The sequence below is a fragment of the Musa acuminata genome, chromosome BXJ3-8 (genome assembly GCF_036884655.1).
Source record: "Musa acuminata AAA Group cultivar baxijiao chromosome BXJ3-8, Cavendish_Baxijiao_AAA, whole genome shotgun sequence".
NCBI classification, from domain to species: domain Eukaryota; kingdom Viridiplantae; phylum Streptophyta; class Magnoliopsida; order Zingiberales; family Musaceae; genus Musa; species Musa acuminata.
This window is the reverse complement of record NC_088356.1, coordinates 15,097,757-15,122,786: the sequence shown is the minus strand read 5'-3', so window position 1 is coordinate 15,122,786 and position 25,030 is coordinate 15,097,757. Positions and strand designations below refer to the sequence as shown.

The window sequence follows — 25,030 nt, the reverse complement described above, 5'->3', positions numbered from 1 at the left end:
AAGACAGTTTGCAGTTATAAATAGAATCAAACTGTAAGTGTAAACTGCAAAGAAACTCGTTTGCAAAAGCACAGAGGACAGTTCTGCAGAATCAAAACGTAAACGTAAACTATAATGTACTAAAACACGACTTTACGTCTGAATGCAGATTCGGAAGAACAGCACTTAGAACTTGTTCGTGAAAGCGCAGAGAGCAGTAGTAGTGGAGGAGGTTTGCAGTAAAGATAAAGTGCTCAAAGATAAACGCAAACCAGAGATTTAGAGTGGTTCGGTCAGTCCTGACCTACTCCACTTTTGGCTTCCTCCACCGACGAGGTTGCCGACGTCAACTAGGGGCCTTCCTTCAATGGGTGAAGGCCAAACTGCCCTTTTACAGTTTCTCTCCTTTTGACAGGCTCAGGAGACAACCTTTACAGACCTTTCTCTCCTCACTTTACAACTGAAAACTTGAAGAACAGAAGGAGGAGACTTAAAGGCTTTACAATCACTTTTGAGCTCTTAGAATCACAGAAAAGATCAAGATTTCGGTGTAGGTCTGTATCTTTTCAGTGTTGAATGGGTGGGGAATTTATAGGCCCCAACCCAATTCAAATTTGGAGCTCAAAACGATCAAATCCCGGAATTCCGGGATCAGGCGGTTGCACCTCTTGACTGGAGAGGTTGCACCGCCTGGCAGAGCTCGAAGACTGAGCTCAGGCGGTGCCACCTCTTGACAGAGGCGGTTGCACCTCTCTGCCAGAGCTCGAAGACTGAGCTCAGGCGGTGCCACCTCTCTGTCAGGGAGGTTGCACCGCCCAGTCTTGCTCGAAGACTGAGCTCAGGCGGTGCCACCTCTCTGCCAGGGAGGTTGCACTGCCCAGTCTAGCTCGAAGACTGAGCTCAGGCGGTGCCACCTCTCTGCCAGGGAGGTTGCACCGCCCAGTCTAGCTCGAAGACTGAGCTCAGGCGGTGCCACCTCTCTGCCAGGGAGGTTGCACCGCCCAGTCTAGCTCGAAGACTGAGCTCAGGCGGTGCCACCTCCCGGCTGGGGAGGTTGCACCGCCCAGTCTCGCTGGGAGGCTTAGCCCAGGCGGTGCCACCTCCTGGCCTGGGCAGTTGCACCTCCTGGTGCAATCAGGGTCCGAATGGTTCATTCCATTCGACCCAATTTCAATCTTTCAGGGGCCCAATTGCCCCAAGATTAAGCCAATGGGATCACCTCCCATTTTCCAACTTAATCATCGTGCTAACTACGATTAAATCTAAGACAACTTCTGCAGCTTTGCTTCGGTGCGTCAATCGCTCCTTCCGGCGAGTTTCCGGCGAACTTCCGTCGATCATCCGATGAACCCTCGGTGATGCTCCTGCGGACTTCCGGCAAACTCCTGGACTTTGCGACGATCCACTTGGCAAGTTCCGACGAGCTTCGCTTGGCAAGCTTCTGGACTTCTCGGATCTGTTCTCGCAGAACCTCCGACGACCGTCCGAACTTCCGTCGAACTCTCGAACTCCCAACGTGATCATGAACTTGACTCCGGCGCAACTCCTGCTGCTTGTCTCTCTTTCATCGTAGTTAATCCTGCACACTTATCTCAACACATAGATTAGACAACAAATGACAATTGACTTCATCATCAAAATCCGAGATTCAACACTTACCTACTAGGAATACAAATTATAATTTTTGATAGTACTATTTGTGAACTAATTAGAATCACTGAAAAAGATAAGGGCTATTATTTTAGAGGTAAATGGGATATCAATATCATCGGAGCAACTTACTCTGAAGCCGTCGAAACTATTTTTGTAAATCATGACCTCGGCATAATACCCAAGAGTTGTGAGCACCTACTGCCCTTTAATTCTAAAGTCCTTCATCATATCATAACTAGCATACTATTTCCTAAGCAATTTCATCTTGATGAAATAAGTCTAGTAGAAATAAGCACCATGTATTGGATTATGACCGGTCAACATAACTGTTTTGGATACTCAATCCGGCAACACATGCAGGATATTATCGCTAAAGACACTATGTTGCCATATAGAGGGTTAATCACTCGATTCCTACTTGCCCATAACATTTGTATCCCACCCGATGAAGAAACAATTCAAAGTGATCGGTATAACATCATCAATAAAAATCTGCTGAAAAGACTTAGGTGCACATTTAGCAACGGTATATGGGTTAGGCAACCTAGAAGGACTGATCCAATTCCCCCACCCGTAGAACACCCCGAAACACCAATTCTTAGGGAAAATGAATCTCCTCCTCCTAGTCCCTTTGGCATAGCACCTTCGGCTCCCGTTTCATCATCCGAAGAACTCATTATGGCAGAATTGTATCAGATCAAGTCGTAGTAAGAACAAATTCAAATCCAGCAAATTGAAATTTTGAAGGAACTACGACAAATGAATCAAAAAATAGATGTCATATTTCAGTATTGTGGCTTACCTCCTAAGGATTAATCGATGTAATTTCTTATTCAGTTCTGATTACTCTTAATGTGAAGTTAGAAGTCTATCATCTTCTTTTGAACAAAAACTGAACCTTTGTTTCAAATGTATTGCTAAATTCTGGATAACTGCTGATTTGATTTTTCTTGCGAGATTAATTTTGAATGATGAACTTTGTATGATTAAACTTTATGCTGACTTCTTTTGATTTTATGATCACAAACTGTGTACTTCAAGTCTCATCTCCTTCTCTTCTTTTTTTGTTGATGACAAAGAGGGAGAAATGATGACTTGTATGACTATGCGCATCAATAGCATGACTTATATGAATTGCAAAAGCTTGTCTTATATGCCTTGCTTGTCTTACATGTCTTAATCTTTGAGTATATCGCAAGATTGGTTGATCATGAAATTCATATTGAAAATCTTTATCATATTTTTATCTCTCGTCAAAGTGAAAATTGTCTCTTATCATTTGACTAGAAAATGATTTTCAATAGCTGAAAATTATGAGAAATACGAAGGTTCGTATTTGCTCGTGCTTAATAAGACAACGATAAGTTCAATGTTAGAACTTCTCGATTTATGCTTGAATTCAAAGGGATGGAATTCAAGTGGTTTTATCTTCTCACAATATGACATATAGATAGTGGGAGTTATGTTTAACTCTGTCATCAATTGATTGTCATCATAAAAAAGGGGGAGATTGTTGAATCTCGGATTTTGATGATGAAATCAATTGATGGGTTAACTACGATAGCCTAAAAACATAAAGCAAGGATACCGAAGTCAAGTTCGATGGACAATTGAGAGTCCGAAGATTCGTCGGAACCAACCAAGAAAGATCGGAGACTTGTCGGAACTTTTGGAAGTCTGCCGAAAAGATCGTTGGAGGTTCGCAAAGATCACCGAGAAGGCTCGGCTACTTGTTGAACTCGTCACAAGATCGGGAGCCTACTGGGAGTCCGTTGGAAGAAACTCGAGGGCGTATCGGAAGTCCACCGGAAGAACCCGGGAAAGCTCGCCGGAACAAAACTTGAAGTTGGCCGGTTAAACACTTGCTTAGGATTATGTTTTTAGGTATGTAGTTCATATATAATTAGGGTTAGGATTTAGGGACAAATCCTATACCTTGGTTAGAGGCCAACTGGGCCTAAAATAGACTTGGTTTGGGTCGGACGTAAAGCCCAACCAGAAATTTGTAAGGACGGGCGGTGGAACCGTCGGACTGAGCAGCGACACCACCCAGAACCCGAAGTGTCAGGCGGTGGCACCGCCCAGCACTCGAGACCAGGCGGTGGCACAGCCACCGACAGGCGGTGGCACTGCCAGTACGCCTGCCTGACAGACATTGACAGGCAGTGGCACCGCTAGTCTCGGATACACAAGAGGAATTCAAATTTGGAGCCCAAATTTTGAATCCTCTTGAGGGCTATAAATACCCCTCAATTCTCAGTAGAGAATACACCTTTTGCAAAGCAATAGTTTAAGATAAGAGCCTTAGAAAAGTCTTAGCAAGTCTTATTTTTCAAATTACTTGAGTGTTCACCTCCTCCCATCTTGTTGAAAAGAATTGTAAGAGTGTGAACCACTTGTAAAGGTTGTAAGAGGGGTATTAGTCCTTCCCCTACAAAGAGATTTTACTAGTGGAAGTTGGGAGCGTCTTCGAAGAAGGCTTCGCAAGTGGATGTAGGTCATTTTGACCGAACCACTTTAAAACTGCTGTGTTATCTGGTTTGCATTCTACTCTTGCCATTTACATACTGTAAACTTCTTTACTTAGTCAATACGCTTCCATACGCTTCTAAGTTATCAAGCTTCTAAATCATTTTCATCGATATTGGTTTTTATCTTACGAAAGATTTTTTCCAAAATCGAAGTTTTAATCCACTACACTAATTCACCCCCCCCTCTTAGTGCCGCTCCGATCCTAACACTCACAATGCATCCACCAATGCATTCTCTCAAGCGAGATCATGCAATGATTCCTCGCTGCTTACTCAGTCCATTGCGCTTCGTGGAGTTGTTGTTTGTTGAGGTACTCCTCCTCAACATGTGAGGTCCATCCCACATGATTCTCCCTCTGGAGAGCTGGGACTTATCCCTCCTAGATAATTGTCCCATTGGAGTAACATCTCTCTTTGTTTCGGAGACCACCATCCCCTTGGACTACTCCGATTTGCTGAGCAAATTGTGCATTGGTTTGCCTCCTGCAAATGCACTTGCTAGATTGCGACTCCATGTCAATACAACCCCCGCTGCACCACTTAAGGCCTAGTAATATGCTGAATTTGTTACACAATTCAGCCTCCTACGGACGTATCCTTCACATGCTGAATAGAAAGTTTCAATGCTCCATGGCGCCGAGTTTCGATTGCCTTGGGATGGCCGCGAATATTCCATCATCCGCATACAAGCCTATGTATGAGTACTGAATTCTCTGAGTTAGCAATTCCCCTTACCTTTGTGAGCTTTACACAACTCTTACGGTCGTTAAGCAACTCATTCCACCTTGCATGGTCTCATCCTTTACCAAGTGCCTTGCTTGTCTTGAGCACCATCAAGTATAGTTGTCAATGTTGAGCCGTAGCTCAAACTCAACCATCCCAACCTTTGTGCGCTCCGCATTCTTCCAAGCTTGCCTATTCTCATGGTGCCTCTTGCGCGAAGGGTTGGCCATTCCTCTGAATGGCAATCTCAGATGCCCGCTCCTCCGAGCAACTCCTTTTTCCTACATCTCCATGCCCGTTTTCCCCCAAACGGTTGTGCGTATGCTGACTACCCTCAACGCAGCCCCGCTAGGTCCCCCACATTTGCATGCTAAGTGTTTATATGAGTGCTTGTCTCGCTCTGATACCATCTGTCACGGACTTAGCTGGTTTTGCCTAAGTCGTGCGGCACCCTTGCGTGTCCGTCCACAAAGATCAGCCTCCACGAAGCCTCCTATGTCCCTTAGGACCCACAAAAGAGAGAACAGGTTAGAAAAAATGCCTCATTCAGGATCCACAAGCAAACATTTCCGAAAATACTTCATAAACAATACAAATTACAAACAGACTTTACAAGCTCTGAACAGTTGCACAACAAAGGGTAAAATGATCCACTATAGATCGAAAATCTCTCTCAAGTGTCCACATAATACAACATTTATTTACAAGCCTAAAACGGCCACCAAACCCAACTAAAATAGGACTATTAAGCCTTCGGTTGTTCCTCTACATCTTAGGCAAAGTATAAATATACCAAAAGACACGGACATGCATAAGTATTACATAAAACGTCCTGTTTAGAAGTTTGTCCATGACAGCCTAGTAACTCAGTCTCCCATGTGGTCTGGGTGGTGGTACCACCCTTGTTAGGCAATGATACCGCCAGATCTCGATCTCTAAGATCTATCAAGCGGTCATACTGCCTAGAATGGGCGGTGGTATCATCTAGTGTCAAAGTATCAAGCAGTGGTACCATCCAATAATGGTGGTGGTAATGTCAGTACCCCGAAATATGGGGATATGACACTTTTTAGCTCAAATTCTGAAGCCATTGGGGCCTATAAATATCCCACCCTTTCCTGCATGAAAGGGTAACAAAAGTGCAATCAAAGTGTTAAAAAATTCTAAGTGTTAGGGTGTTAAAAGTGTTGTAAATGTGAGAAGAGTCCTCATCCCTCTCCTTAGCTTTGTAATCATTCAAGAGAAGTGTGAGGCTTGTAAGGGTTATCTCCTAAACCCGTAAAAAGGAGAAAGCGCTATAAAGAGGTGGTTGGTCTTCGCATATTAAAGTAAGACCATTAGTGGACGCCAGTGACCTTCACGGAGGAGGAATGAAAAGTGGATGTAGGTCACAACGACCAAACCACTATAAATTCCAGTGTGCTCATTTCCATCCTCCTTTTCATTACTGTCATTACTTTCTAAGTTAATTGCTAGTTCATTTAAATCTAAAGTCAAGTACTTTCTGAGATTGGTTTTCAATGAAAGAATATTTTAAAAAATCGATGACTTTTTTTGCTCCACTAATTCACCCCCCCTCACTTAGTGCCGCTCTTGATCCTAACAATTGGTATCAGAGCAAGGTCACTATCATTTGGTTTGAAACCCAAGAGAGATGACATTTACCAACAACTAAGAGGGTCATTCAATTACACGTCCACCCATATTTAATAGGACGGATTACACATATTGGAAGACTAGAATGAGGAATTTTCTAATTTCTATGGATTTTGAGTTATGAAACATTATGGAAAATGACTTTCAAAAGTCTTCTCTTCCAATTAACGATTGGAATGAGTTGGAGAAGAAGACTTCGCTTTAAATGCCAAGGCTATGAATGCCTTGTTTTGCACTTTGGATAAAAACAAGTTTAATTGAGTATCTATTTGTGAAACAAATTTTGATATTTGATACACACTCAAAATCACTTACAAAGGCACTAGTAAAGTAAAGGAGTCAAAGATAATTCTTTTAGTTCATACTTATGAATTGTTTTGGATGAAGCTAAGCGAAACTATTCTTGACATGTACACTTGTTTTACGGATGCCGTCAATAGTTTAAAAGCTCTTGGCAAATATTTTTTGAACTTTGAACTTGTTAATTAAATCTTGATATCCCTTCCAAAGTGTTGGGACCCTAACGTAACAGTCATTCGAGAGGCCAAGGATTTAAATAACTTCCCTCTCAAAGAACTTATCGGGTCACTAATGACCTATGAGATGACTTGCAATGCTCATGAAGAGCTTGAGAACAATATTCCAAAGAACAGGAAGGATATATCACTAAGAACTCATGAAGGCCACTTGAAAGAAAGTTCAAGTGATGAGGACTATGATGATGACTTGGCATTCTTGACAAAAAGGTTCAAAACATTCATAAAAAGGAATAAATTTAAAAATGACACAAAAAAATAAAATTGAACCCAAGAAAAAACAAGTTATATGCTACAAATGCAAGAGGCCAGGATATTTCAAAAACAAATGTCCCCAAACAAAGAAGAAGAAAGTGCTTAAAGCAACTTGGGATGACTCAAGTGCATCCGAAGAAGAGGAGCCAACCAATAAAGAGTAAGTTGCTCACTACACACTGATGGTTATTAGAGATGAGGTAAGCAGTTCATTAGATGCAAATTTATCTTTCGATGAGCTTGTAAGTGCTTTTTATAAATTATTTGATGAATGTAAATTAGTTAGTAAAAAGTATAAACTATTAAAAAAGGAGCGTACTTCTCTTGTTAATGATTATGATAGATTAAAAATTGAACATGATGATAGTTTAGTTTTTTGCACAAAATGTGATGAATTAGAAACACTTAAAAAGGAAATTTTGTAACTATATGAAACCTTAGAGAAATTTGAAATTGGTAGTAAGTCCTTGAACATGATTCTTACCAATAAGGGTTATGTTAATAGAAAAGGCAGAATCGGATTTGTGAGTAGCTCTCACCAAAATCCAACCACCTTTGTTAAAGGCCCTACCTTGCATGTATCACCCTACACCAAATGCAACTTTTGTTGCAAACTCGGACATATTACGTATAAATGTCCGTTTAATAGATGTAGTCTACACAAATTGATTTGGGTTCCTAAAGGAACCGTAAAGAACTCCATGCAAAATGATAAGTTAAGTCAATCGATTTTTGAGGCACCCAAGGTCAAATGGGTACCTAAAAATCATCCTTTTTTGTAGAAATATTTACCATCACAAGCTAGGAGCAAGAGATAGTACTTTGATAATGGATGCTCAAGGCATATGACCGGAGATCAATCTCAAATCTCTAAGCTCACTAGCCTAGAAGAAGGATATGCCACCTTCGGAGACAACAACAAGGATAAAATCATTAGCAAAGAAACCATAAGTAACAAATCCAACTTTTTGATTGAAGATGTGTTGTTGGTTGATGGCTTCAAGTATAATCTTTTGAGCATTAGTCAATTGTGTGATAAAGAATACATCATTAGATTTGAATCTAATACTTGCATTATTGAAAAACCACACAAAAACACATCTATGATTGCCCTAAAACAAAATAATATATACACTATCGACATTGATGATCTTTGTAATGAAATATGTTTTTCGGTTTTGAATGACGATGCTTAGCTTTAGCATAGGAGATTAGGTCATGCTAGCATGAAACTAATATCTCAAATCTCATATAAAGAACTTGTAAGAGGTATTCCTAACATTAAGTTCATTAAAGACAATGTGTGTGATGCATATCAACTAGGAAAACAAATAAAATGTAATTTCAAACCAAAGAATCAAATAAGCACCTCTAGACCATTGCAATTGATCCATATAGATTTATTTAGACCAATTGATACATAGGAGGTAGCAAATACGTATTTGTAATTGTAGACGATTATAGTAGATACGCTTGGACATACTTCTTGGCACACAAAAGTTATTGCTTTAGGTATTTTTCTATGTTTTGTAAACTTGTTCCAAATGAAAAAGGCTTTATAATTTCATCAATTCGGAGTGATCATGGTGACGAATTTCAAAACTATGATTTCCAAATTTTTTATGAATCTAATGGATACACCCATAATTTCTCTATTTTGAGAAATCCTCAACAAAATGGAGTAGTAGAAAGAAAAAATAGAAATTTATAAGAAATGACAAAAACTATGTTGAACGAATATAGCCTACCCAAATATTTTTGGGCCGAAGCCGTTAATACGGTATGCTATGTCATGAATAGGGTTATAGTAAGACCATTACTTTTCAAAACTCATGAATTATGGAATAATAAAAAACCCAACATTTTATATTTTAAAGTTTTCGGTTGTAAATATTTTATCTTGAATGAAAAAGATGCATTAGGAAAATTTGATGTAAAATCTGATGAAGGGATTTTTCTTGGCTACTCTTCTTTTTCTAAAGCCTTTCGTATATTTAACAAAAGAACTTTGGTTATAGAAGAGTCTATTCATGTTGTCTTTAATGAAGTTTCCGAATTTAAGAAAAATGAGTTTGATGATGATCATAATTTTGATGCTTTGAATTTAAATGAACCCTCTCCTCCAATTAGCAACTTGGATACATCTTCTTTCAAAACATTCTTACATAAGAAATGGAAGTATGTAGATGTTCATCCTAGGAGCTAATCATAGGAGACACATCAAAAGGGGTTCAAACTCGTTCTTCTCTTAAAATTTTTTGTGTCAACGTCGCTTTTCCTTCTCAAATTGAACCTAAATGCATTGACGAGGCCTTGAAAGATGATTTATGGTTTATCGTAATGCAAGAAGAGTTGAACCAATTTGAGAGAAACGAGGTGTAGAAACTTGTTCCTAGGCCAAATGACCATTTAGTGATTGATACTAAATGGGTTTTTTTAGAAACAAGCAAAATAAATTTGGTATCGTGGTTAGAAACAAGGCTAAATTAGTAGCCAAGGGTTTCAACCAAGAAGAAGGTATCAATAATAACAAAACCTTCACTCTTGTGGCACGATTAGAAGCCATAAGGATGCTCCTTGCTTATGCTAGTAGTAATAATTTTAACTTATTTCAAATGGATGTCAAAAGTGCTTTTCTTAGTGGTTTTATTTCTGAAGAAGTTTATATTGAACAACCTCCCGGATTTGAGAATGATAATTTTCCGAATCATGTGTTTAAATTGACTAAAGTTCTCTATGGATTAAAACAAGCCCCAAGGGCTTGGTATGAGAAACTTAGCTCATTTCTTATCCAAAATAATTTGTCTAAAGGTAAGGTCGATACTACATTATTTATTAAAAAAATTAAAAATAATTTTTTTATTATTCAAATTTATGTTGATGATATTATTTTTGGTTCTATAAATGAATCCTTATGCGAATTATTTGCCAAGAGTATGAGCCAAGAGTTTGAAATGAGTTTAATGGGTGAACTAACTTTCTTTTTAGGCTTACGAATCAAACAACTTAGTGATGGTATTTTTCTTAGTCAAATAAAATATGTATTAGAATTGTTAAAACTGTTTAATATGGAAAGTGCAAAGGCTATCAATACTCATATAAGTACCTCCATTGAGTTAGACATTAATGAAAGTGGAGAAAGCTTTGATTAAAAGCTTATAGGGGTATGATAGGTAGTTTATTATACCTCACTGCAATTAGATCGGACATCATGTTTAGCGTAGGACTTTATGCTAGGTTTTAATCTAATCCTAAGCTATCTCATTTTAAAGTTGTTAAAAGAATTCTTAGATATCTTAAAGGAACCAATAATATAGGATTATGGTATCCAAAATCTGAAAACTTTGAACTAATTGCTTATGCTAATGCGAATTTTGCTGGATGTAGAATAAATAAAAAAAATATATCCGGAACATGTCAATTCTTAGGTCATGCACTTGTCTTTTGGTCTTCCAAGAAACAAAACTTGGTTGCACTATCTACAACCGAAGCTGAATATATAGCGGCTAGTGCATGTTGTGCACAAGTTGTATGGATGAAAAATACATTAAAAGATTATAAGATTCAACTTAAGAACATTTCTATAAAATGTGATAATACGAGTGCAATATGTTTAATAAAAATCCTACTCAACACTCTAGAACTAAACATATTGACATTATGCATCATTTCATAAGAGATCATATTAATAACCATGATATATCTTTAGAGTTTGTTGATACGAAATATCAATTAGCCGATATTTTTACAAAACCTTTAAATGAAGAACAATTTGATTTTATTAGAAGAGAGTTAGGGATATTAAATTATCCGAATGCATGAGTTTGTTGTATATCTTTTCCCGACTTTCTCGATTTTTTTAAAAAGCCTTCATGAAATCTGAAATATCAATTTACTTGGTAACAAATTTATTTTATACCCCTGCTCCATCAATTAATGATTTTTGATACACTTAATCACTTCACTCATAGAATTCATTGATAAATGAATCTCTCATGGATTTCACTCTTGTGAATTTTTAATGAGAAACATATTTGATTTATGAAGTTTTATTTGTGAATTTCTTTTTCATATGATGCTCCCTTCCCATGAATTCTTCCTTAATCTACTCATGAAAGATGAATTTTATGAATTCACATGGATATCTTGATCTTCAAAAGATGAATTTTAGTGTGTGATGATTACTTGTAAGAATGGCGATTTGATTTCACATAGATATCTTGATCATTTTCATGCATCCCTTCTATTTGTTAAAATTGAAGCATGATTTAATCAAACTCATTTATTGTCTTGAATTTGACTTGGTTCAAATCATTTAATAAATTTAGTTCTGAATGGATTCTTTTCTTACCTTTCTTCCTCTACTTCTTATTTTTATGAGAAAGGAAGAAATAAACTTGCACATCTGAAGAAGAACCAAAAAGCCCTTGAGTAAAAATATTAGCTTATCCAAAAAGGTTATCATGCAAAGTTTTTGCTTACCTTCCTTTATGGCATGGATAAATTGGTGCGAAACTTAATTTTATTTACCACACTTGCATTGTCGAATGGTTCTCTTTTTTGTTGATGACAAAGGGGGAGAAATGTGACAAATTGATAAAATGCCTTACCTTTGTGCCATTATGAATGTTTGAGATAAATGTATAAAATGTTTCTTGTCGTAAATGCTTGGATGTTTTGCGAATGCTTGAAATATAATTGAAATCATCATGAATGATAATTGTCTATCATTATGATAATGTATCATGAGCTAAACTTGCTATTTACAATTGATATCATACATCGGAATGATGAATTGTTATCTTTTATTAAGAATTGTCATCTTGCTAAATTTCATATTTGAAATTTGTATCATACTTGAAAATGATGATTGTCTATCATTTGTGGACTTGGAAATGAATGTCAAGCCTTGACATCATTTTTAATAATTACATGGTATCATATTTTGAATTGGTAAATCATGATAAGTATCATGATGTGCATGTTGATAAGTTTAAACGAATATAACTTATCGGTTTGATGCTTGAATTCAAAGGCCTTGAATTCAAGAATATCCTTTCTCAAGTATGGCATATAGGTAGGGGGAGTTAAGGTTAACTCCATCATCAATTGATTATCATTATAAAAAATGGGGAGATTGTTGAATCTCAGATTTTGATGATGAAATCAATTGGTAAATTGTTTGATCTAATCTATATGTTGAGATAAGTGTATAGGATTAACTATGATAGTAGTATGGCATAAAGGAGATGTCGGGCCAGAGTCAAAGTTCCGACGATATGTTGAAGATTCGGATGATGTGCTGGAAGCACGCCAAGAGTTCATCGAGAGCTTGCCGAGAGTTCGTCGAGAGTTCGCTGAGAGCTCATCAAGAGTTCATCGGAAGTTCATCAGAAGTTCGTCGAGAAGTTTATCGAAAGATCATTGAAAAACAATCGACATACTGGACAAAGATTGTTTGTTTAAATGTATTAATTATCGTAGTTAGACCTTAAGTTGAGTTAGGATTGGGAGTAATCTCACTGACTCAGTTAGGGACTAACTAGGCCCTTAACAGGGCTGAATTGGGCCGGTTGAATAGCCCTTTCAGTACCTGAAGTCACGACCGATGGTGGCACCACTTGGTGACTCGATCTCCTAGGTGGTCTGGGTGGTGGTACCACCGACGATTAATGCTGCCAGGTGGTGGTACCGCCCTTGTCAAGCGGTGGTACCACCCGGGCTTAGTCTCTGAGCTTTGTCAGGTGGTTGTTGTTAGGATCGGAGCGGCACTAAGAGGGGGGGAGTTTTGAATTAGCGCAGCGGTAAAGTGCGATAAACTTTTCACGATTTAACACTTTTCGGAAACTTCGTACGATAAAAGCAACGTTTTTGTATAAAATCATTTCGATTTCATTTTAACTTGAAGAGATAAGTAAGACGGAGAAAAAGCAGTATAGTATTAAAGTGCAAATGATTTGCAGTAATGTAAATGATAATAAGTAAATGCAAACCAGAGATCACGCTGATTTTACAATAGTTCGGTCAAATGACCTACATCCACTTGCGCGGCCCCTCTTTGATGAGGCTCCCACCTTCCACTAGCAAATCTCTTGAAAGGGAAGGGTGAATACCCCTCTTACAACTTTTTACAAGCGGTTCACTCTCTTACAGATTTTCAGCAAAAAGAAGGAGGTGAACACTAGCAAATTGAAAACAAGACTAGCTAAGACTTTTCTAAGGCCTTTCTCTCAAACACTTGCTGCTCAAAAAGTTGTTATCTCAGCTGAGATTTGAGGGGTATTTATAGGACACAAGAGGATTCAAATTTGGGCTCCAAAATTTGAATTCTCTTTGAGTTCCCGATGCTGGCGGTGCCACCGCCTGTTAGTGGCGATGCCACTGCCTATCAGTGTCAGACACTGACAGTGCTGGGCGGTGCCACCGCCTAGCCCAGGCAGTGCCACCGCCCAGCTCTCGGGCGCTGAGCGGTGCAACCGCCCAGTCTGGCAGTGCCACCGCCAGACCCTTCGGTTCACTTGTTGGGCTTCAAATTTAGCCCAAACCAAGTCTAATTTTAGGCCCAGTTGGCCCCTAACCAGGATATAGGATTATCTCTTAATCCTAATCCTAATTACAAGTGAACTACATAACAAAACACATCCTAAGCAAGTTTTCAATCGCGAACGTCGAGTCTTGTTCCGACGAGCTTTCCGACGAACTTCTTCCGACGGGCTCCCAGCAAGCTCCCGAACTTGTGATGACTTTAATGAGTAGCCGAGCCTTCTCGGTGATCTCCGTGAACCTCCGACGATCTCTTCGGCGAACTTCCGAAAATTCTGATAGGTTCCCGATTTCTTCTCGATTGGTTCCGACAGCATCTCTGACGATTCTTCGGACTCTTAAACGTCCATCGAACTTGACTCCGGTATCCTTGCTTTGTGTTTTCTGGTTATCGTAATTAATCCTGCACACTTAACTCAATAATATGGATTAGATTAATTAACCCATCAATTGATTTTATCATCAAAATCCGAGATTCAACAATCTCCCCCTTTTTGATGATGACAATCAATTAATGACGGAGTTAAACATAACTCCCCCTATCTATATGCCATATTATGAGAAGATAAAAACACTTGAATTCCATCCCATTGAATTCAAGCATAAACCGATAAGTTCTAACAGTAGAACTTATCGTTATTCTCATTAAGTATAATGTAAATGCGAAACTTCGATGAAAATATTTTTCAAGTCGAATGATAAGAGACAATTTTTACTACAACAAGAGATAAAGATTTTCAACATGAATTTCATGATATACATGTTTGACATGCTTTCAATATGATCAATCGATCTTGCGATATTCTCAAAGATTTTGCAAGGCATATAAGACATTCATCGATCGATCACTTTTCTCAAAGATTTTGCAAGGCACATTCTCAAAGTTTTTGAAAAGCTTTTGCAATTCATATAAGTCATGCTATTAAAATGATGCAAGTCATCACTTTTCTCCCCCTTTGTCATCAACAAAAAGGGAAATGAGACTTGAAGCACATATTTTGTCATACAAAGATTTTATCATTCAAAATTAAGTATGCAAAAATATTTACGCAGAGTTCATCTTAAAGGAAAATTCAGCATGCATCCATATTATCTAATCTCTTCTTTCTATAATTAACAGAAATTGTAGATATACAAGAAAGAGATTGGGATAAAAAAAAATTTCAAGTAGTAATTTCAATAAGTCAATATCATAATTCGAATACAAACTCATTCAAATCGTCAAATTCATCAAAATCTCAACATTACTTTCAAGAGATTCAAAATGGTATACATAGATTTATCATAAAGTAAATTAATTTTCAATCATCACATAAGGCATTTAAAGAATTTTTGAAACATAGGAGAATGATTAATTTAAGCATACAATGTTTCAATCAAATTCAAGTCATGAATACCAATACATTCATATTGTAAGTATCAATTCATGAATACCAAAAGATATTATTTGTGATTCCAATTTTGCAAGATCAAGATTATGATTTAGATAAAACTTATTCAAATCAAATCGTTAACTTGAAATTCATAATCAAGTCATCAAAATCAATTTCGAGATTCACAAAATGTCATAAAATCATTAATCTTGAGCAGATTTAACATGTCATTTAGAATTGAAGGAGAAGGATTAGATTCACCGAGGAACGGAGAGAAGATGAAAAACTTTACGGAAAATCCATTCAAACAAGTTTATTGTTTAGGGACGATTTAATATACCTAATTCTCTTCTAATGAATTCAAATTGGTCTTCATTCAAGGCTTTTGTAAATATATCTGCTAATTGATGCTTTGTGTCCATGAATTCTAGAACAACATCATTGTTAAGAACATAATCGCGTATGAAATGATGCCTAATATCGATATGCTTAGTTCTAGAGTGCTGAATTGGATTTTTGGTAAGACATATGGCACTAGTATTATCACATTTTATGGGAACATTTTTGAAGTGAATTCCATAGTCTTCTAATGTATTTTTCATCCAAACAACTTGTGCATAGCATGCACTTGTAGCAATGTATTCGGCTTTCGCCGTAGATAGTGCAATTGAATTTTGTTTCTTGGAAGTCCAAGAAACAAGTGCATGTCCTATAAATTGGGATGTTCCGGATGTACTTTTTCTATCTATCCTACATCCGCCAAAATCGGCATCTACATAAGCTATTAAATCGAATTTTTCGGATTTTGGATACCATAGTCCTAGATTTGGAGTTCCTTTAAGATACCTAAATATTCTTTTAACACATTTAAGATGAGATAATTTAGGATTTGATTGAAACCTAGCGCAAAGTCCTACACTAAACATAATATCCGGTCTAGTCGCGGTAAGGTAGAGTAGACTACCTATCATTCCCCTATATGTTTTTTGATCGAAATTTTCACTATTTTCATCCATATCTAACTTAGTCGCAGTACTCATAGGGGTGTTTATTGCTTTTGAATTATCCATGTTAAATTGTTTTAACAATTCTAATGTATATTTAGATTGGTTAAGAAATATACCATCACTAAGTTCTTTGATTTGTAATCCTAAAAAGAAAGTTAATTCACCCATTAAGCTTATTTCAAATTCATGACTTATACATTTGGCAAATGATTCACATAGTGATTCATCCGAAGAGCCAAAAATAATATCGTCAACATAAATTTGCACAATAAGAAAATTATTTTCAAAATGTTTAATAAACAATGTAGTATCAACTTTGCCTTTGGTAAAATTATTTAAAATAAGAAAGGAACTAAGCCTTTCATACCAAGCTCTAGGAGCTTGTTTCAAGCCATAGAGAGCCTTAGTCAATTTGAATACATGATTAGGAAGAAGAGAATTTTCAAATCCGGGAGGTTGTTCGACATATACTTCTTCGGAAACAAAACCATTCAAGAAGGCACTTTTGACATCCATTTGAAATAATTTAAAATTATAACTACTAGCATAGGCAAGGAGCATCCTTATGGCTTCTAATCGAGCCACGGGAGCGAAGGTTTCTTCATAATTGATACCTTCTTCTTAGTTGAAACCTTTGGCCACTAATCTAGCCTTGTTTCTAACCACGATACCATTTTCGTCTTGCTTATTTCTAATGACCCATTTAGTACCAATAACTAAATGGTCACTAGGTCTAGGAACAAGCTTCCATACCTTATTCCTCTCAAATTGATTCAATTCCTCTTGCATTGCAATAACCCAAAAATTATCTTTTATGGCCTCGTCAATGCATTTAGGTTCGATTTCAGAAAGGAAGGCGGCGTTAGCATAAAAATTCTTGAAAGAGGAACGAGTTTGAACCCCTTTTGATGTATCTCCTATAATTAGCTCCTTTGGATGAGCATCTATATACTTCCATTCCTTGGGTAAGGAAATTTCGGAAGAAGGTGCATCCAAGTTGCTATTTTGAGGAGGGGGTTCATTTAAATTCAAATTATCAAAACCAAGATCATCATCAAAATCATTTTTCTTTAAATTAGAAATTTCATTAAAAACTACATGAATAGACTCTTCTATTACTAAGGTTCTTTTGTTAAAAATCCGAAAAGCCTTAGAAACGGAAGAGTAACCAAGAAAGATGCGTTCATCGGATTTAGCATCAAATTTTCCTAAGGCATCCTTTTCATTCAAAATAAAGCATTTACAACCGAAAACTTTAAAATAGGAAATATTTGGTTTTTTGTTATTCCATAATTCATAGGGAGTTTTTGATAGGGATGGTCTTATTAGGACCCTATTCATGATGTAGCAAGCCGTATTTACGGCTTTGGCCCAAAAATACTTAGGTAAACTATGTTCATTTAACATAGTTCTTGCCATTTCTTGTAGGTTTCTATTTTTTTTTTCAACTACTCCATTTTGTTAGGGATTTCTCGGAGTGGAGAAGTTGTGATTGTATCCATTAACTTCACAAAAATTTTGAAAGTCACGGTTTTGAAATTCACCACCGTGATCACTCCGAATTGATGAAATCATGAAACCTTTTTCGTTTTGAGTGAGTTTACAAAATTTAGAGAAACACTTGAAACAATCACTTTTGTGAGCTAAGAAATAGGTCAAAGTGTATCTAGTATAGTCATCCACAATTACAAATGCATATTTGCTTCCTCCTAGACTTGTCGTATCAATTGGTCCAAATAAGTCCAAATGAATCAATTGTACTGGTCTAGTGGTGCTAATTTGAGTTTTTGATTTGAAACTAGTTTTTATTTGTTTACCTAGTTGACATGCATTGCATACTTTGTCCTTAATAAACTTTATATTTGGAATTCCTCGCACTAATTCTCTAGATGAGATCTTAGATATTAGTTTCATGCTTGCATGGCCTAGTCTCCTATGCCAAAGCCAAGCATCATCATTTAAAGCAAAGAAGCACATTTCATTACTTAGTTCATCAAGGTTGATGGTGTAGACATTATTTTGTTTTAATGCAATCATAGTCATGTTATGGTTTGGTTTTTCAATAATACATACATTTGATTCAAATCTAATGATATAACCTTTATCGCATAATTGACTAACACTCAAGAGATTATGTTTCAATCCATCAACTAGTAAGACATCATCAATAGAAAATTTTAATTTGTTACCTATGGTTCCCTTGCCAATGATTTTCCCTTGGTTGTTGTCTCCGAAGGTGACGTACCCTTCTTCTTTGCTAGTGAGCGTAGAGAAATGAGATGGATCTCCAGCCATATGTCTTGAGCATCCACTATCTAGATACCATCTCTTGCTCCTAGCTTGTGATGGTGTATGTTTCTACAAGAAGGGATTATTTTTAGGTACCCATTTTCTTTTGGGTGCCTTAAAACTGATTTAACTTGTTCATCATATTGCATAGAGTTGATCATGGTTCCTTTAGGAACCCAAATTAGTTTGTTCGGACTAATTTTCTTGAATGGACATTTATAAGTTTTATGTCCATATTTGCAACAAAAGTTGCAATTGCTTTAGTGCCGAATATGTAAGACGGGGCCTTTAATGAAGGTGGTTGGATTTTCGTGAGGACTTCTCACAAATCCAATTCCACTTCTTTTAGGAACGTGACCCTTATTTGTAAGGATCATATTCAAAGATTTGCTACCAACCTCGAATTTCTTCAAGGTGTCCTTAAGTAGCAAGTTCTCCTTTTGGAGAGATTCTAGATCATGACATTTTATACATGGAGCTAAGCTATCATGATATTCAGTTTTTAATTTATCGATATCACAAGTGAGACTATCATGTTCCTTTTTTAGCAATTTGTATTTTCTACTAATTGTCTTACATTCATCAAATAACTCATGAAAAGCATTTAATAATTCATGATAAGGTAAATCTGCATCAATTAAATCTATTACCTCTTCTCCGATGGCCATTAGGGCGTAATGAGCAACTTGCTCGGTGTTGGACTCCTCTTCTTCGGACGAGCTTGAATCATCCCACATTGCCTTGAGTGCCTTCTTCTTTGATGTTCTCTTTTTGGCTTGAGTGCAATCGTTCTTGTAGTGTCCCAGTTTTTTGCATTCATAGCAAATCACTTGGTCCTTCTTGTGTTCGAACTTATTTTTAAATTTGTTCTTTCTTAAATATTTTTTAAATTTTTGAGTCAAAAGTGCAATGTCATTGTCACTATCCTCATCACTTGATGTTCCTTTCAAGTGGTCTTCTTGTGATGTGAGTGCCATATCCTTCCTGTTCTTTGGAAGGGGGTTCTCGAGCTCATCATGAGCTTGACATGTCATTTCATAGGTCATTAGAGACCCAATAAGTTCTTCAAGAGGGAATGTTTTAAGGTCTTTGGCCTCTTGAATTGCCGTAACTTTTGGATCCCAACTTTTAGGGAGGGATCTTAAGATTTTAGTTACTAGTTCAAAGTTAGTAAAATCTTTACCAAGAGCTTTGAGTCCATTGATGACATCCTTGAAACGGGTGTACATGTCTCCGATGGACTCACTTGGTTTCATTCGGAAAAGTTCATAAGAGTGCACAAGGATGTTGATTTTGGACTCTTTCACTCGGCTAGTGCCTTCATGAGTGACCTCAAGAGTTCTCCAAATATCAAAAGCTGAATCACAAATTGAAACACGATTAAACTCAATTTTATCTAGTGCACAAAACAAGGCATTCATAGCCTTTGCATTTAAAGCAAAAACCTTCTTCTCCGATTCATTCCATTCGCTCATCGGAAGAGAAGATTTTTGAAATCTGTTTTCGACAATAGTCCAAAGCTCGAAATCCATGGAAATGAGGAAGATCCTCATACGGGTCTTCCAATACGTGTAATCCGACCCATTAAACATAGGTGGACGTGTGATAGAGTGTCCCTCATGCATGCTGGAGTAAGCCATCTCTCTTGGGTATTAAACCAACTATGAGAGTGAGCCTTGCTCTGATACCAATTGTTAGGATCGAAGCGGCACTAAGAGGGGGGGGGGGGGGGGGGTGGGTGAATTAGTGCAGCGGTAAAGTGCGATAAACTTTTCACGATTTAACACTTTTCGGAAACTTCGTACGATAAAAGCAACGTTTTTGTATAAAATCGTTTCGATTACGTTTTAACTTGAAGATATAAGTAAGACGGAGACAAAGCATTATAGTATTAAAGTGCAAATAGTTTGCAGTAATGTAAATGACAATAAGTAAATGCATACCAGAGATCACGCCGATTTTACAGTGGTTCGGTCAAATGACCTACATCCACTTGCGAGGCCCCTCTTCGATGAGGCTCCCACCTTCCATTAGCAAATCTCTTAAAAGGGAAGGGTGAATACCCCTCTTACAATTTTTTACAAGCAGTTCACTCTCTTACAGATTTTCAGCAAGAAAGAAGGAGGTGAACACTAGCAAATTGAAAACAAGACTAGCTAAGACTTTTCTAAGGCCTTTCTCTCAAACACTTGCTGCTAAAAAAGTTGTTATCTCAGCTGAGATTTGAGGGGTATTTATAGGCCTCAAGAGGATTCAAATTTGGGCTCCAAAATTTGAATTCTCTTTGAGTTCCCGATGCTGGCGGTGCCACCGCCTGTTAGTGTCAGACACTGACAGTGCTGGGCGATGCCATCGCCCAGTCTTGTAGTGCCACTGCCAGACCTTTCGGTTCACTTGTTGGGCTTCAAATTTAGCCCAAACCTAGTCTAATTTTAGGCCCAGTTGGCCCCTAACCAGTATATAGGATTATCTCTTAATCCTAATCCTAATTACATGTGAACTACATAACAAAACACATCCTAAGCAAGTTTTCAACCGCGAACATCGAGTCTTGTTCCGGCGAGCTTTCCGACGAACTTTTCTGACGGGCTCCCAGCAAGCTCCCGAACTTGTGATGACTTTAATGAGTAGCCGAGCCTTCTCGGTGATCTCCGTGAACCTCCGACGATCTCTTCGGCGAACTTCCGAAAATTTCGATAGGTTCCCGATTTCTTCTCGGTTGGTTCCGGCAGCATCTCCGACGATTCTTCGGACTCTTAAACGTCCATCGAACTTGACTCCGGTATCCTTGCTTTGTGTTTTCTGGTTATCGTAGTTAATCCTACACACTTAACTCAATAATATGTATTAGATCAATTAACCCATCAATTGATTTTATCATCAAAATCCGAGATTCAATAGTTGTATTACCTAGACTAGGCGGTGGTATTGTCCAGTGTCAGAGTATCAGGTGGTAGTACCGCCCAATAATGGTGGTGGTACCACCAGTACCCCAAAATCTAGGGATATGACACTTATTGGCTTTAATTTTGAAGCCATTGGGGCCTATAAATACCCCAACCTTTTCTACATGAAAGGGTAACAAAAGTACAATCAAAGTGTTGAAAAATTCTAAGTGTTGGAGTGTTAAAAGTGTTGTAAAAGTGAGAAGAGTCCTCCTCGTTCTCCTTAGCTTTGTAATCATTCAAGAGATGTGTGAGGCTTGTAAGGGTTATCTCCTAAACCTGTAAAAAGGAGAAAGCACTGTAAAGAGGTGGTTGGTCTTCGCCTATTGAAGGAAGACCGTTAGTGGATGCCGGTGACCTCAACGGAGGAGGAATCAGAAGTGGTTGTAGGTCACAATGACCGAACCACTATAAATTCTGGTGTGCTCATTTCCATTCTCCTTTTTATTGCTGCCATTACTTTCTAAGTTAATTGCTAGTTCATTTACTCTAAGTCAAGCACTTTCTGAGATTGGTTTTCAATGAACAAATATTTTACAAAACTGATGACTTTTTCCATTGCACTAATTAACCCCCCCCGCCCCCCCCCCCCCTCCCCTCTTAATGCTACTCTTGATCCTAATAGGAAGGTGGCAGCCCTTCGATGAAGTCCATGGAGATGTCAGTCCACACTAAATCTGGTATAGGTAGTGGTTGTATCTTCCCTAGACTCGCCACTGTTTTACTCTTTTGTTGTTGACATACATCACATTATGCCACATATTCAAAAATAATTTTTTTCATCCCTCTCCAATAAAAATTTTGTTTCACTCTTTTGTATGTTCTCAGAAATCTGGAGTGCTCTGCTGAAGGTGTGGAGTGCATTTTGTGCAGGATGATTTTGATGCAAGGGGAGTCGGGTATAAGCACAATGCAACTTTTATAGTGTAGATCCCTCAAATCCCAAGTGTAGTGGGCTATTGCGCTTGGATCCTCCTCCAATTTTTTTATGATATTGCTGATCTCTAGATCCTTCTTTAAATCCTCCCTAATATCCTCGAGGAAGCCAGTGGTAGGAAGGGAGATGGTTGAAAATTTAGCTTGCTCAAGTAGCTATGAAAGTGCATCTACAACAACGTTTTCTTTCCCTTTTTTGTAAATAATTTCATAATCAAATCCTGGAAGTTTGGTTACCCATTTTTGCTACTCAAGGGATGATATCTTTTGCTTCAAAAAGTACTTGAGGCTTCTATGGTCAGTTTTAATTTGAAATCACCGGCCGATTAGGTAGGGTCTCTACCTCATTACTACGTGCACAATGATGGGCATCTCCTTATCATATAGTGACATTTTTTGATGGGAGGGAGATAATGCCTTGTTGGTGTATGTGAGTGGTTGACCATTTTGTATTAGAACGACTTCAATTTTGACTCCAGATGCGTTGGCCTCAATGATGAAGGGTTGGTTGAAATTTGATAGCGCTAGCACTGGCATCGTCATCATGGCTATCTTAAGTTTGTCGAAGGCAGCAGAGGCTTTGTTCGACCATTGGAGGCGTCTTTTTTTAGTAGAGAAGTTAGGTGTGCATTAATCTTCCCATAGGCCTTCACAAATTTTCAGTAGTAGCCCGTTAGTCCAAGGAACCCATGTAGTAATTTCACATTTGTAAGTTTCGGCCAGCCCTGCCTTACTTCAATTTTTATTAGGTCTGCCATCACTCCTTCTTCTGATATTATGTGCCCAAGGTACTCTACTTTTTGTTGGAGAAAGTTACACTTTGGCTACTTAACAAAAAGAGTATTCTCCTGAAGGATCGTGAAAATAACTCATAAATGCTGCAAGTGAATCTCAAGAGAAGGGCTGTAAATGAGAATATCATTGAAAAATACCACACAAATTTATAAAGAAACCTTTGAAAAATATCGTTTATGAGACTTTGGAAGGTTGAAGGAGCATTAGTGAGTCCAAAAGGTATTATCAAGAATTCATAATGGCCGTTATGTGTGTGGAATCTAGTTTTTTGAATGTCATCTTCATATACCCGAATTTGGTGGTAATCGGATCGGAGGTCCAACTTCGTGAAGACCTGAGCTCTTTTTAACTCATTTAGAAGTTCATCCACCACTGGTTTTGGGTACTTGTCCTTGACGGTGATGCCATTTAAAGCTCGGTAGTCGATGCACATCCGCCAAGTTCCGTCTTACTTGCGTAAAGGAAGCACCGGTGAGGAATAAGGGCTGCAACTTCGCCGAATCACCCATGTTTCAAGCATTTCCTTTATAATATTTTCAATTTCATCCTTCTAGAGATGAGGATAAAGGTACGGCCAAGTGTTCATTAGTGGTTTGTGTCATGCCCCACTGAATTTTTAATCAACAACAATACATTTCAGGATCCAATCACATATTTAAGGACACTGAGAAAATATTTAAGTCAAAATTCACCTCTATATTCCATAATTTATAAAACCTGTGTAGTTTATAATCATACCATCATATCATGTAATGATTCACAAAATCCAAAGCCAACTCAACTAAACCATAACCACATCATAAATCCATAGTTGTGGGAATCTATACAATCATAAAACCAATATGTACCACATGTTTATATCATTACACAATTTTAACTTAACATTCCCAAAATCCTAACATGAGAGGTACTCTTTAAATATTTACAAGATACATCAATCTAGAGTTGTCGTTGATATTTCATCACACACAAAGGAACTTCTACAACATCAACCTATCAAGTATGAAAGATTTGCCCCAAAACCTTCTAGCTTTCAACTATCGTAGCTCAATTTAAATATTCTAGTGAGCGACGAGCTATCCTGAAAAATTTATATAGCAACGGGGTGAGCACATAGAGCTCAGCAAGTGACTAACGATCAATGGCAGATAAATCATTTCAGAGCATATCAATGACATATGAAATATTTCAAAGCATATCAAAGACATAAAGAGCATTTCAAATATCAATGATATATGAAACATTTTAAAGCATATAACATTTCAGAACATATCAAAGAACAAATACAAAACAAAAGCTCAAACGTCGTATTTGACGTTGTATACATTTCATTCTTATCCATAGTAGATATAGAAGCACATAACCAAAGCTCTGGATATCATATCAAATAGATAGAAGGTGAAGTTGGATCTCAAACATAATATGGTCCATCCATTTCTGAATGACCACCAAATATAATCTAGAGCATCACGGGCTCTAAGCACATACTCTTTATCATTTCTGGCAAAGGTCCAGATAATCCCTTTATCATTTCTGGCAAAGGTCCATATAATCCTTTTACTATTTCTAGCAAAGGTCCAAATGATCCCACAAACACCAGAGTATCAAAGGTATTATGAATAATAAATTGGGACATATCAGAAACACATGTGGAACAATGGAATGCATGTGCCTATACGAAACATTATGATACAAACATAAAGTTTACATAACAAATCAAGGTATGCAAATACTCATAGGATAAGAGTATATATGAATTTGAACCAATAATGTAAAGCTCAATTGAAGTAAGGATTTTAGCTGAAATCA

The 25,030-nt window shown here is 37.5% G+C and overlaps 1 protein-coding gene across 1 annotated transcript in view; it reads right to left on the bottom strand.

Moving 5' to 3' along the window:
* LOC135644149 (uncharacterized) overlaps positions 1-23,654 on the bottom strand; it is a 67,346-nt gene extending 43,692 nt beyond the window's left edge. Inside the window, exon 1 of the mRNA XM_065161610.1 lies at positions 23,511-23,654. Coding sequence (XP_065017682.1) covers positions 23,511-23,654 — 144 coding nt within the window. The remainder of the gene's footprint in view (positions 1-23,510) is intronic.
* Between the last annotated feature and the right edge of the window lie 1,376 nt (positions 23,655-25,030).